Source organism: Lissotriton helveticus, chromosome 6 (genome assembly GCF_964261635.1).
Source record: "Lissotriton helveticus chromosome 6, aLisHel1.1, whole genome shotgun sequence".
NCBI classification, from domain to species: domain Eukaryota; kingdom Metazoa; phylum Chordata; class Amphibia; order Caudata; family Salamandridae; genus Lissotriton; species Lissotriton helveticus.
This window is the reverse complement of record NC_136067.1, coordinates 690069096-690083933: the sequence shown is the minus strand read 5'-3', so window position 1 is coordinate 690083933 and position 14838 is coordinate 690069096. Positions and strand designations below refer to the sequence as shown.

The window sequence follows — 14838 nt, the reverse complement described above, 5'->3', positions numbered from 1 at the left end:
GGACAGTTAACTCCTAATATGCTCGGGGGTGCCGCAGTGGCACACCAGCATATTTCAGCTCCCTGACCTCTGTGCGACAGCCACGGTATGAAAGATCCCCGGCGGATGCTGCAGTTCTGTGGTGGCCCGACCGCCCCACTTGTAATACTGCGGGTGGGCTCACAGTGTAATGGGGGTCGGACCGCCGCGGTGAGGTGTACGGACCGAATGCTATGGCACGCTTGTAAGAAACTGGCTCTATATATACTGCACCAAAGTGAGGTACATTGTGTATAGAGTCCAAGGGTCTCCAAAGGTTTGGCAGAGGTTAAAGTTAGATCGAACCTTACTCTCTAAAGTGGTAGCTTGGTCGAGCAGTAAGACAGTATCAGAGGACAGTGTAAAGCATTTGATGTACACACTCAGTCAGCAAATGGTCTCACACATTCAAGAACTGAACTGTAGGCCAATTGTTTTGTATAAAAAAAATACTGTTGTTTTATTTGTAGAACCAAGCAAGCCTGGTGCCAGTAACCATAAAAATACTTTTCAGTATTAAATTACTTGTATGAACACAGTTTAAAATAGCAGTGTAACTTGTACTGGTTTTGGTTTCAGTTTTAAGAAAGCAGTTTGCAACGCATTGCAGGTATGGTACATTCAATTGAAAGGGCTTTTTAAGTAAAATGCAGTTCATTACTTTTCAGATTACTTTTGCTAACACAGGACTGGATCCTAGATTCAGCCCTGGGGCATTTCCTGAAAACAGGTGAGTAAATGCGTTTTGGTTAAAGGTACGATTGTTATGGAATATTATTGCATTTTAAAAGTGGACACTTGGAAACTTTTTCACATAGAATCACCAATGTTATCCTATGGGAGGAAATTCACTTAGCGTGTAAGTGAGGTTATCGTTACTTTTTCTTACCCAGTGCTGGATCCTGGATTCAGCACTGAGACATTTCCTGCAAACAGTTGAGAAAATGTGTTTTGGTTATTGGGCTGATTTTTAAGGAATATTTGCAGTTTTCAAAAGTCGACACTTCAAAACTTTTTGGGAGAAAAAGTGTCAATGTTCTCCTATGAGGAAAAATGAGTTATCGGTTTCAAGGTAAGTATTCGGTCTTTTGAGTTAGGGTTCTGGGTTTAGACTCTGGGGTCTCCCAGGGTCAGTGATTCACTGTTGTGGCACCTTCAGCGGCACTCGGGCGGCCGGGTGCAGAGTGTTGAGACCTAATGTTATCCTCTGGAGGATGGGGGGCTCTGGTTAGTGGTGCTGGCAAGCAGGCCACAGGGTTGTGGGAGCAAATCTCCTAGTGTTAGTTGGGGACCAAGTTAGCACCAAAGGTACACCCTCAGTGGCGCTAGGGCAGCCGGGTGCAGGGTGCTGTTTTGAGGTCGGGTGCCCTGTTCATTTCAATGGAGATTCTTCGGGACAAAGAAACACTGCAGGCTCTGGGACGAGGATCTTCCATGAGTGACCACCACTTCGAGGGGCAGGTTGGGATTTAGAGGGATGGTTAGGCACCGCTGGGTTGGGTATACAAGGCCGTGGGGCGTCGGGTGCAGGGGTACCTTTGGACGTCAGATATTCTTACCCGCTCTGTTCGCGGTGGAGGGGGTCCTCTGGATTGAGGCTGCAGGCGTCATCAGGAGGCTTGAGGCAGGTCAGGGGTCACTGGATCTTGGGTCAGGATCTCCGGGGGGACCTCCTCGTGGTGTTTGTTCACTCAAACATGGGCTGGGCTCGGCGGGTGCAGAGTGTGCTGGATTCCCAATTTCTGGCTGGCACCAGAAGCTGCAGTTTAAACACGTCCGGTGTTCACGGGAGAAACAGCTTGGAAAGTGAATGCAGGTCCTCTGGGGTTTTTGAGGTTGCTGGCCGCTGGACACGCCAGGGTTTTGCAGGAGCAGGTTCGAGGGGAGACAGGCCTGTAGGGCTGGGGCCAAATCAGTGGGTGTCGTCCTCTTGTTAGCTCTACACGGCTTCTCGTCCTTCTTCTTCTCTTGTCGTTGCTGGATCTAAGGAAGGAAGGTTCAGGGTCCCCTAAATACTAAATTTAGGGGCGTTACAGGGTGGTAAAGGGCAGGGACCAATGGGTCCCTTCCCTGGGGTCGGTACAACCCCTATTCTGCGACTCTCCAATGGGAGGGGGGCAAGAGCCTGTCCCTGGGTGGCTGGGTCCCCCCATCCTTAAGATGGCGGGGCTCGAGAATGTGCTTCACCTCGCCAACTATGGAATTGGCAGAGGTGGACCCACCTCTCTTCCTCACTTGTTTTTCCTGCTGGTTCTCCCACCCAAAGTGGGCGATAGAACCAGTTGTAACCAGTTGCTGAGTACAGCAAGTGGTCTGGAGAGGCTCACAAAGGCGGAATGCCTTAGAAGCTTCTCCTTCGTGAACCCTGCCCATCCTGGGGGAGGAGGCTTGGCACCTCGTCCCAGGATGTGCATTGCTTGAGGCCCCCGAGAGCAGCAAGCTCTCGACCCAGGGATCCAGAAAAATGTCTGGTGTTGGCAGCCTTGGCAGCTACTCAGTCAGGTCACTAGGAGTGGGCGAGTTTCAGGGGGCATCTCTAAGATGCCCTCTGTCGTGCATTTTACATTAAATCCCACGGTAGCATCAGTGTGGGTTTAATGTGCTGAGAAGTTTGATTCCAAACTTCCCAGTCTTCAGTGCAGCCATTATGGTGCTGTGGAGTTCGTAAAGACAAACTCCCAGCACCATATACTCTCAATGGCAGCACTGCACTTACAGTGCCCAGGAATTGACCTGGGTACTGTAGGGGAACAGAGCTCATGCACCTGTACCCTCAACACTGGCATAGGACACCCAGCTAGAGGGGTGACTGATGTATGCCAGGGCAGTGTTTTGTAGGCATGGCACACAGGGATATGTGCCATGTCGACTCTTCACGTTGTTTTGCACCAAGACACGCAGCCTGCCAAGGCAGTGTGTGAGTGTCAGGGTACAGGGCCTCCGAGGGTGGCACAATAAGTGCTGCAGCCCTTAGAGGTCTTCCCAGGTCCCAGTGCCCTGGGTACCTGTGGTACCACTTACCAGGTGCTGACCTGTGGCCAGAGATGCCAATTGGGTTCGTTTTTGGGGGAAGAACACAGGCTTTGGAACCTGATTGCCAGGGACCCAGGGCACACCAAGGAAAAGTGCATCAGAAATCTGGCAAAAAGTGGGGGGTTGGGGTCGTGGCCAAGTCGGCAAGCATGGCGGACGCGGCCTGAGAGAGCTCCGTCCCGCCGGCAAAATATCAGCGTAACTATCCTGCATCACCCCGACCCAAAGACGTCCAAACTGGGTGATTGACTTTCGGAGGTGGCGAGCAAGCCCCGGCAGCGATGTGGACGACATTGGAGCACCAATACTAGCGGTCTGGGCCCAGCGACGGTGAGGCCTGCGCCGCATGCAGAAGCTGGGACCTCGAGTTTGGTGAGGTCCGGCCGGAAGTGCGGCGGCGCTGGGGCCGACGGGGAGAAGTGTGCCCACCCTCAATTCCTGCTACAGAAGCTCCGGAGCCGCGGACCCCGGCGGGCGGACGACACACAGCAGGAGCCTGCAGCGAGATCCTAGCGCCGCCTTGGAACTGGGGCGCCGGTGGATGCGGGGTAAGCTGCCATCGGGAGGCGAGCGGCCTTGAGGGGGAGGGGACGTTCCCTCAGGAGCGGTGCCACATCGAAACGGGCCGACTACACTCGGCGGTCGAGTCGGACCGCGGTGGCCCGGTAGACCGGGAGTGCCGGGGGGGGGCCTGTCCTCTTCCCCCCCCCCTCCGGTGGATGCCTGGGCTCCGGAGAGGAGTGTGTTGCTGCTGAGGGTGGCAGCTCTGTATATATCCTGCCCATGCCGTGGGCCACTGCAGTACACCTACGGGTGCCCATCCTTCGGCGGCTGGGTCGGGCCGCGGGGCGGAACCCCCCCCCTGGGAGCGAGAGTGTTTGGGGACCGACGCCTGAGCCCAGACTGAAGTCCTGGCGAAAAGATACTTAGCAGGGGGCACACAGCTCTCTAGGGCGGCCATCAACCCTCGGAAAGCAGCGGGCGTATTTCCGGCGCGGGGGCACCATATTGAAACTGGCGCCAATTGAAGGGGGTGTCGCCGTGGTGGCGGGAGGTGGCGCAACAACACACATAGCCACACCGGCCTCCTGGGAAATTGGGACGTGGTCCCCCATTGGACTTGGGAGAGTGGGAAAGATTCTGTTGGGGACCCCCCCAGGGCGGAGAGAGCGACTGCCCGGCGCACCCGCAGCAAGTTTGGGCCTTGTACCCGCGCCTATAGACCATCATGACGAGGGGAGGCAACAGTGGCGGCACTACGAAACAGGGCCCAATCGACAAGTTCACGGGGCCGAACAGTGGAGCAGGGGCCTTAGGGGGTCAACAAGGACCGGGACCAGGCAATGTGGCCCTGATGGCGGCCATAACGCAATCTAGAGACATGCTGGATGCAAACATTTGGGCAGTTGGGGCTGATGTCACCTTGCTCCGTCAGGACTTGCGCAATGCTGTTGCCCGTATAACTGAAACTGAGACCAGAATCACAGGGGTGGAGGATGACGTGGCGATCCTCAAAAAGAAAGTGGCCAGCATGGAAGGGATTCAGAAGGGCCTTGCGCTCCGGGCTGAGGATGCGGAAGGGCGGGCCCGGAGAAACAACCTGCGGTTTGTGGGATTCTCGGAGGACAGTGAGAAGGGCAACATGGAGGCCTTCCTGACCCAGTGGCTGGAGGGGTGGCTCCCCCCGGAGTCCCTCTCGCGCTGCTTTGTAATTGAGCGAGCACATCGAGCACTTCTCCCGAAGCCACCGGTGGGTGCCTGCCCTCGACCAGTAATAGCCAAACTCCTCAATTATCACGATCGAGACACTATCCTGAGACAAGTGCGAGCAAAGGAGCCCCTAATGTATGAGAACCACAAAATTCTGATATTTCCGGACTACACTAAGCTGGTGCAGCAACAACGACAATCCTTCACTGCGGCTAAGGCGCGTTTGCTAGATCTTAAAATTCAATACGCCCTGCTCTACCCGGCTCGCCTACGAGTGGTTTTCCAGTCCAGGACCCAATTCTTTAACACGCCGGAGGAGGTCTTTACTTGGACAGACGAGACAGTCCGGATCACGGTGCATACTCCTCCGGGCCACGACTCAGATTCATCCTCCACGGCAGGACCCTCGAGGACTCCCCGGCGGTCGTGAAGCAGGAGCAACTGGAGATCGCGTTCTCAGAAGCGCCCACCTCCCCGCGATGTGGCGACGGAGGTCACAAATGCTGCTGACACTCAGACTCTGGAGCCATGAAGCCCCATGCTACACTGAGCTCTCTAGCGCAGGGCCCCGGATGTTTGCTGAAGGAACATGATTACATCGGGGGTGAGGATGACTCTTGAAATTCACCACCTGACCTTTTGCCTAACAGTGAATGTATGGATGTGGGACATGGGTTGGGGGATGCCTGAGGGAGGGCGGACATGACCCCGGAGTTTAGCGGAGTTAGTTGGGTAAGGGGTAAGTCGGGATTGGGTGGGTAGTTTATGGGGATCCATTGGGATAATGTGTCTCTAGCCTCCCGTTGGGGGTTGGAGAGGATCTATACCGCGACAGGTACTTCAATGTTACTGAGGTATGGGGGGGGGGTGGTGGGGAAGTTGTGGCTATGGTTTGGGGCGAGGGCAGGGTAAGGGGGCTGTTGGAGGGGAACGGGGTGGGGGGAGAGAGTTGAAGGGGGGGTTGGTGGGGTTGGGGCAGTTTGCATTGGCACAGTGTCCATTCAAGTCCGGTTGGAATTTTATGTGTGTGTGTGTGTGTGGCCCCAGGTACCTAGGGCCCTGACCTATCTGCCCATTGATGGCGGTTGACACCCACAAGACAGGCCTTCCACAGGCGTCCCTACGAGTTGTGAGTTGGAATGTGCGGGGGATGCTAGATAAAATAAAGAGAGGCGCAGTCTTGCGGCTAGGGAAGAGAGAAAAGGCGGATGTACTACTTTTACAGGAAACGCACCTCCTAGGCACCAAAATCCTTAGCTTGCAACGTTATGGCTACCAGCAGGTATTTCATGCTGGCTTTGTGAGGGGGGTCACGGGGGGTCGCAGTCTTGATACATCGCAGATTGACCTATGTACATGAGGCACGATGGGTCGATGCCCAAGGTAGATTTGTTTTCATTAAGGAATGGTGGGTGATGAACCAATGGTCTTTGGTAGTGTGTATGCCCCGCCCCCGCTGCAAGAGGCCCTCATAGAAAAGCTGCTTGGTGTGTGGGTCGAAATCCCGAAAGTGATGGCGATAATAGGCGGTGACTGGAATGATGTAATGAACGGGCGAATGGATCGTTGTAGACCCGGGGGGGGGGTCTGATAGCAGACACTCCCACTAAATTGAGCAGCATGGTGCGAGGGATGGGCTGGGTAGATGCATGGCGCTACCAACATACTCATAGCCGTGAATACACCTATGTCTCTGCGGTGCATAAGTCCTTTTCCAGAATTGATTACCTGTTTGTCCCCCACACCTGGATAGGGAGGGTGGACTCCACATCCATGCTCCCGCGCGGCCTGTCGGATCATTCCCCAATAACGATGGAGTTGCATCTAGATAGGAGGCGGCAGCCATTTAGGTGGCGCCTATCCACGTGGCATCTGCAACAAGACGACTATCAGTCGCTTATGCGGGAGGCCATAGCTCACTACTGGGTCGACAATGATAGGCCCGAAACTGACGACATGACCCTTTGGGAGGCTCTAAAACCCACGCTCCGCGGCGTGGATATTTCCTGGTGTGCGGCAGCCCGTAGGACCCGCAGAGGGGGTATAGAGGAGGCGGCGAATCGGGTCCGCGATCTAGAGGAGAAGTGCAATACAGGGGGGGGATGCAGAAGCCGTTGGGCAGCTGCTGCTGATGCAACAGTCATATACCTCTCTGTTACTGGATGAGGCTCGTCAGTTGTGGTTGGCTACACAAAGTAGAATATATCAGTGGGGGGATAAGTCCAGCACAATGCTTTATTGGCTTTGTCAGGGTACCTTCCAGGCACCATCCCTGCCGGGACTCCGTGATGAGGCAGGGGAACCTGTGACGGCCCCGGCTGATCTGGCAGCCAGCTTTGCGCGATACTATGTGGCCTAATATACCCCGCAGGAGTCGATCCCGGCGGAAGATGTCGACAAATTCCTTGCGGACCTCCCGCCGAGGGTATTTTCAGATGAAGGGCGTGCTCGCCTTGAGCTCCCACTGTCGGCTGAGGAGCTGGACACGGCGCTCGCAGAACTAAACACTGGTAAGGCCCCCGGACCCAATTGATTCCCGTGTGAATTCATAAAGACCTTTCATCTCCAGTTAGGATACACTACAAAAGGGCACTGGAGGCATCCAGAGAATGCGGTCGCCTTCCGGCGGACTGGCGACACGCTGAAATAGTGGTCTTTTGTAAACCTGGGAGGCCTCCTGAACAACATGAATCCTATAGGCCAATATCGCTTCTAAATGTGGAAGCAAAAATACTGGCGAAAGCACTAGCCAATCGCCTCCTCCCATACATTACCGACCTGGTCCACCCAGACCAGGCCGGGTTTATGCCCCACAGGGCGACGAGACACAATATCAGACGCGCACAGGTTGTGGTGGAGGCGGCTCGATTGGCCGGGATCCCGGCGGCGCTCCTCTTGGCCGACATAGATAGAGCATTCGACTCGTTAAGCTGGGTCTGTCTCCGGGCGCTCCTGCTTCGCCTAAACCTTGGACCCCATTTCCTTTCGTACCTGCAGCTGCTGTACACGGATCTGACGGCGTCGGTGAGAGTGGCGGGAGCGGTGTCCAATCCCTTCCCTATAGGCCGGGGCACCCGGCAGGGCTGCCCCCTCTCACCTTATCTATTCGCCCTGGCCATGGAGCCGCTGGCGGCGTGGGTGCGAATGGACGCACAGATGCGAGGCATTGAGTGGGAGGCGGGACCGTCTGATAGGATCGCACTCTATGCCGATGATGTCCTTTTCTTCCTCACAGAACTGAATAGATCGGGACCCAGAGTCCTCGACATAATGCGAATATTCGGAGAGGTGTCCGGCCTTCACTTAAATCTGCGAAAATCTACGCTGTGGGTGCTGGGGGAGCGCCGGGGCCTGGGGTCCTGGGCGTCAGCGTTGCAGGAGGCGGCCGGAGGCCTTAAGTACCTAGGCGTATTTCTGACGGACGTGCCTGGGATCTCTTGGGTGCGCAATGTGTTGCCGGTTTGGGACCGGGTACGTTCTGACATGAAAACATGGTCCCGAATGCCCCTGAATATATATGGCCGTTCGGCCATATTCAAGATGGTGGCCCTCCCACGTCTCCTCTACCAACTGCAAAATCACCCCTATCCTATTTCACCGCAGTGGTTCAAACAGGTGAACTCCGCGCTGAGCCAGTTTCTATGGGCCGGAGGGGTGGCGAGAGTGGCACTCCGCACTTGTTTCCTCTCCACATATTGTGGGGGCTTGGCAACATCAGACATTTTGTCCTATTATCAGGCGTCTCACCTCTTGGTACTGAACGAATGGTGGTATGGGGACCGAGGGGACCCGGCCTATGCCCTTGAGAGATACATGATGGACCCGGACGCGCTGCACACTATTGTGTATTCGGCGGTCAAAAGGAAGAGGCTCCTGGTGATTACTCAGGTGGTTTTCCAGATATGGCGTGGAGCTCTACGCCGTATGGGGTGGTGGAACAAATTGACGAGGGAAACCCCACTGTGGCATAATGGGCGGCTACCAGCATTGGCGTCCTTACAAGGATTCCGCGGCTAGGACGCGATTGGAATATCAGCGTTGGGCCACGTCATGAAAGGCACGACCCTGAAATCGTTCCAAGCATTGAGAGAAGAATATCATATGCCCCGAACCCAGTTTTTTAAAATACTTACAGTTCCGGCACGCGTTATCACCCGCCTTGCTCGGCTTGGACTCATTGCCCGAATTTAGCCCTCTGGAGGCTAAGGTGTTTATGGGGGAGTTGGAAAATAAGAAAATATCTAATATATATCAGACACTGGTTACGCATTGTTCTTCTCCCCTGGACAAGTTACGATCCACATGGGAGGGAGACATAGGCGAATTAGGAGAGGAGGACTGGAGGGAGGCTCTGGAGGCCCCAAGGGGAGCGGCTATTGCAGTGCGCCTGCGCTTTATTCAATTTAAGTACTTACATAGAGCCTACTACACTAGGGACCGATAGTGGAGAGCTGGCCTGATTGCCTCCCCTGATTGCCTGCGGTGTGGCCGTGCGATGGGCACATTCATACATACGGTGTGGTCGTGTGATAAATTGACGAGGTTCTGGACCGTTGTGTGGAATTGCTTGTCTGAAGTGTTGGGCTGGGACCTCCCCCGCTCGCCGCAACTAGGCCTCCTTCATGTTATGGAACAGGTGCGAGGGAATATCTATAATCGTCATCTGCTGCTCCTGGGCCTTACGGTGGCCAAAAGAGATGTGGCTCGAGCCTGGAAGGACCCCAGGGCTCCCCTGGTATGGGTGTGGGAGAGGGGTATGGATTTTTATATGGGACTGGAGTGCCTGGTTTTTGAGGCCAGAGGCTGCCCCCGAAAACATTTTAAAATATGGAAGAGATGGGCAGACTATAGAGGACTATGGCTGGAACCGCCAGCGCAACAAGATGCTGATGCAGGACAATTGCTTGTTGACCCTGGGTGACAAAGGGGTACACACTAACTGCGTTTTGATATGCTTTTACCTTTGGACCACGTAGACACTGTGCGGGGGTGGGGGTGGGATCCGGGCGGGGGGGAAAGGGGAGGGAATCGGGGGGGGGGGAGTTCGGGGATGTTCATTTCTATCAAAATGTTCATTGAACAGCCTGTATTTACCTGCTCACTGCTCCTCTGGTCTCCGTGCAACAACATAATAAAAAATTTTGTTCTGAAAAAAAAAGTGGGGGGGGGGTTACTGCAACAGAAACCCACTTTCCTACACTGCTGTTCTTGTAATAAAGACCTAGGTGTCTTCTACCACTGTGGTTTTAAGGTATCTTTTAATTCTGGGATTATCCTTGTTTTCAGATTTTGTTTGCTACAGATATCGTACATTGTCTGTTTTTTTTTTTTTGTTTTGTTTTTTAACAGTCTCCACTTTGGTCTAAAGTGCTTTCATATCACTAGTCAACTATTATGATTGTTTTCTAGTATCACTAACTAACTTGTAAAGTGCTTTAATTGTGGCTGCCCCTGAAGAAAAATGTGTTTATCTATTTGTGTTAATCTTTATATCTAAAAACAGCCAGCTATGTGAAACTAAGAATTTTTCTTTAATTATCTTTTACAGGCCTCTAACTTGTGGATGCTAAAAAATAGTTGAATAATGGCCCAAAGAATGTCAAAAGAAGAGCTGGATGAGCAGTTTGAGCAGTTTCTAAAAGAGGTATATGGACTGGGGTATATGATGAGGTGGGATTCCGATTCCTTCTTTAATTGCATTCTAAGACACCCTTATTTGGCACTACTATGCACATAACGCATGTGGTAAGGAATTTGGATGTTCTTCTGTTGGGAATGGAATGATCCCATGGGGTGATCTGGCATGTTCCTCTAATTTGAGTGTCCAACTGTATGTGAATCTGGTATTCTTTTTTTATATTTTTGGCTCTGGTGTCATGCTAATCTAGCTTTTGAGCAGAAGCTTAGGCCTGCCCTTGACATTGCAATGTCCAAGTCTTATCCTGTGACCTGGAGGAATGCACCACCGGTGCCCTCATAGTGGACAGTGGACTACTGTCCTTGTCCTGAGTGTACCAACAAAAATCAAAATTAGGGAGTGAAGAGGTGGTGCTGATCAGCACCAATGTGGACGCACCCTCCTCCAGTAAATGGTTCAGATAATCATAAAGGTCCAACCTCAAGTAGTTAACTGTGAGTCCAGATATTGTTGGCATACACAGTGTTTGTTAAAACACCCCTCACACACCAAAGGGCCCTTGGTGTCATGCTTCATCATCGGGGTCTTCCCGTTCCGCTGCGGGACGGGGCGTGCTACGTCTTGCGACAACGCTGGAGCACCTTAAATAATTGTGAGTGCTATGTGAGTTGGAGTGAGTGTAGGTAGGGTCAGGGGTGTTTGGAAAAGTGAATCTAAAATGATACCTGGCTTTGTGAAAGCAAAAAACTATTTATTAGTCACAAGCTGGTATCGTTAAAAAAGGTGTAGCGGAGACTGATAGGCTTGACAATGAGCTTAATCTCCTAGTGGCGTCAACATGTTTCGAGGCAGAACGCCTCTTCGTCAGGACGGGGTCTGATCCCTCTGTCACTCACTAATGTTGATTCACAGTATGTGCAATGTGTATATACAGGTTAAGATAATCTATACCTATGTGGTATGTATTAATTCCTATAGTGTACAGTCCTATCAGTATTGCTGAATAGTGGGCTGTCACAAGCAGGGGTTAATGCCGCATGAGCCGATAGGGATGAGGGGTAAATGGAACTTCCATTAGGCCACGAACAGTTCTTGCATCCTCCTTCGTCCTCGACGAGGGAGGATTTCATTGACTTCTCGCGGCCCCCGCTTCGCGGGAGCCGCTCGTGTGTGTGTGGAACTTCAGTGGCGGGCATTGTAGCAGGAGGAACTAACTGACTGGCAAATTGCGGTGGGACTGCGAGGACCAGCCTGCAGTGCGGCGACCAATCTGCCGCAGCTGGTCCTCTTCCCGCCCCCACCTCTTGGCTGTTTAAATCCCCTCTAGTCATTACTCACTTGGTGTCGCTCTGCTGGGAAAACAACGAGGGAGAACTGTTCCTGTCCATCGGGATAGCTGGATTATCGGACCCGTTTTACAAGGATTTCATAGACTTCTCGCAGCCCCCGCTTCGCGGGTGCCGCTTGTGTGTGTGGAACTTCAGTGGCGGGCATTGTAGCAGGAGGAACTAACTGACTGGCAAATCGCGGCGGGACTGCGAGGACCAGCCTGCAGTGCGGCGACCAATCTGCCGCAGCTGGTCCTCTTCCCGCCCCCACCTCCTCCTACTTAACTTCCTCTACTCACGCGCACGCGGAACGCGCGCTGGTGGGTGCCGGGCTAAGCCCGGGCAAAGGGCAGGCCGTCCAAGGTCGCTCAAGGCCGGCCGGGCCCCCCCTCCTTCATTTGGCATCCTATTTGTTATCTGTAGATATCTGTACTTCCTGAAAAAGTTTTATGGTACACAGGTACAATTGTGATTTTTACCTAAAAGTGTGGTTTGGTTGTGGTTAAAGTTATCATGTCTTTGCGGTCTGGAAAAAATCGCAATGTTGCAATTCCTACTTCTGCCGGGGTGGTTACAGGTACCCTGGATCACTTCTTTAAGAGAGCTTCCACCATTCTTGAAAAGGAGATTGACTTTGTAGAAAAGCGTCTCTCTCTGGATTTAATAACGGGGAAACGATCTTTCCTAGGTCGCATAGGGTCGACGCTTTCCCCGGCGCATACTGATGTTGCGGGGGAAGAAATTAGGTTGGTGGATGTTGGGGATGTTGGGGATGTTTCAGATAGTTCGAGTACAAACTTATTTTCCCCGAGCTTGTCCCCTAGTAGTGGTAAGGCTGGCTTGCATAATTCCCCAGGGTTAGTTATTTTATCTTCCCCCACTTTGACCCAAGGGTCCCCAGTTAGGACGAAACCCAACAGTAAGAAAAGAAGGGGTAGCTCTCTGAAGGGCCGTCATGCCAAACAACAAAAGAAGATCTTGCACCCGGCCCCGACAGTTGCTGCTCAACTCCCTACTTCTCCAAGGGCAGATACAGAAGTTATTAGCCCCCCTGATTGTCCTACTGTTGTTGAGGGTGACCTCCTGGGGAAAATCGAATTTTTGATGAAATCTCTGATGCTGCCGCTCCTAGAGAGAACTAGGGTGATTAATTCCAAGTTAGATCAGATTGAAAAGCAGGTCGGAGAAAATTCACTTTTATTAGCTGACCTTGCAAAGGGTAATGTCCCTATTAACCCCCCGGACATCACCATAAAGGAAACGGGTCACAGTACTTCTGCTCGGGTGGTTGCTGAGGACTCTAGAAAAAAACCAGAAAATAAACCAAACATATTACCGCCAAAATCCTACCCGAAGAAACAAGTAGGCATACTGAGGCTTGGTGGGAAGGCGACGGACTCTGCATCTGCACCGCAGCCTGTATTGAGTGGCCGACCAGCAGATAGAAGGCCTAATAGGCAATTGCACCAGGATAAGGAGGTTCGTAAAGACCAACTCCCCAGTTTAAACCTTCCCCCAGAGGCAGCACCCTACACAATTGTTTTGGTGGGGGTACGAACCCTAGGGGCAGGAAAAACAGAATCTTATAGGGAACTGAATAATAAGGTGGTTTTCTGGTTAAATAGGAATAGAACTCTCCCCCCTTCACTGAACAAAGAGATTTTGGGTGTTGGAAGGGTGCACTGGGTGGGTAACAACCCCAAAGATCTCGAAGGGGACTGTATTCTAGTGAATTTTAGGGACACCTAGGTGGTAGACCATATTCGAAGAGAACCTAGATTTGGCCGAGAGGGAGATATTCAATCCCTGGGCCTTGATTATTTTTACCCGGGGATTATGAATAATGGATGTCATAATTCTCATACTATCCCCCGACAGAGAGGACTTTGGGGAGCTAATCCATCTCACAGGTTAATGCACCCTTTCCCAGTGTATAATAGGTTTGATCCCCTAACAGATCTGGAGGGTGTAGATTGACTCCCCAAACTAGTTGGTGAAACTAATGATGACGACAGTCCAGTAGGCGTATTGGACTGTCCCCCGGATAGCAACAGTGAGGATACTAAACATCTAAGTGGATCTAGTAGCCCAATTACAACCCAGGCACTACCATCTCAGGCTCTAAACGGGGCAAAGAATAATAGCCAAAGAGTACATGGAGAACTAGGTCCCCTGTCAATTGTTTCCTGGAATCTGGCAGGGATATTAAATAAACTTGACTTGCCTGAATGGGGGTCATTTATTGACATGCAAGATGTGTGCCTATTCCAGGAAACTTGGGCCAGGGAGGAATATTGGCGCACTGGTTTTGCCTGATTTTCAATCTAGGCAAAATGGGGCGGGAAGGGACGCCCGTCTGGCGGACTACTCATCTGGGTGGGTTCACACTTAGGATGTTCTGCAAGGACACTTGAGACAAACTCTGCGGATATCCAAAGTGTGGTATTGGAATGGCCAAATGCGGCTAAACTAGTGTTAGTCAATGTATATTCAAGACCAACGGGCGTAACTAATGTCTCAGGAACAATTTAGGATGTATCCCTCTTCCTTGGTACCATCCCACAAGGCACTCCATATCTGGTAGGGGGTGACTTTAATTGTCAATTCGAGCCGCTGCCAGCCTTTCTGGAGGGCACCACATTGGAAGAGGATGATCAATGGTATATACCACCTGTAGGGGGCCCAACAGTGAAGTCCTGGACGCCGCTGGCTACCCAAATTATGGCCCTGACTCTTAATAACTCTATAAGAGCCTGCAATGGGCGGGTCAGTGGGGATATCCCACCGAAACCCACTTTTAACAAACTGGGGCAGGAGTCACGCTTAGATTATATCTTTGTGGGGGGAACATCACTTACAACAAATTTTTTACAACGCACTACCATTACATCGCAACCATTACAACGCAAACCATTACAACGCAATGCGCTGGGGGGCGCTCTAGGATAGGGAATGTATTTAATATACTATCCAACACCTTCCCTGCTATCCACGGGGACTGGAGTTGGAATAGTAAATTAAATAATTCACTATCCAGCGCCTAAAAGCATTATGCGTTGTAATGGTACGCGATGTAAAAACCGCGTTGTAAAGGCATGCGATGTAAAAGCA

The 14838-nt window shown here is 52.2% G+C and overlaps 1 protein-coding gene across 1 annotated transcript in view; it reads left to right on the top strand.

The window, feature by feature from the left end:
* The window catches only part of CEP162 (centrosomal protein 162), a 977479-nt gene that overhangs the window by 72975 nt on the left and 889666 nt on the right, over positions 1-14838 (top strand). Inside the window, exon 2 of the mRNA XM_078648156.1 lies at positions 10310-10405. Coding sequence (XP_078504282.1) covers positions 10346-10405 — 60 coding nt within the window. The 5' untranslated portion in view covers positions 10310-10345. The remainder of the gene's footprint in view (positions 1-10309; positions 10406-14838) is intronic.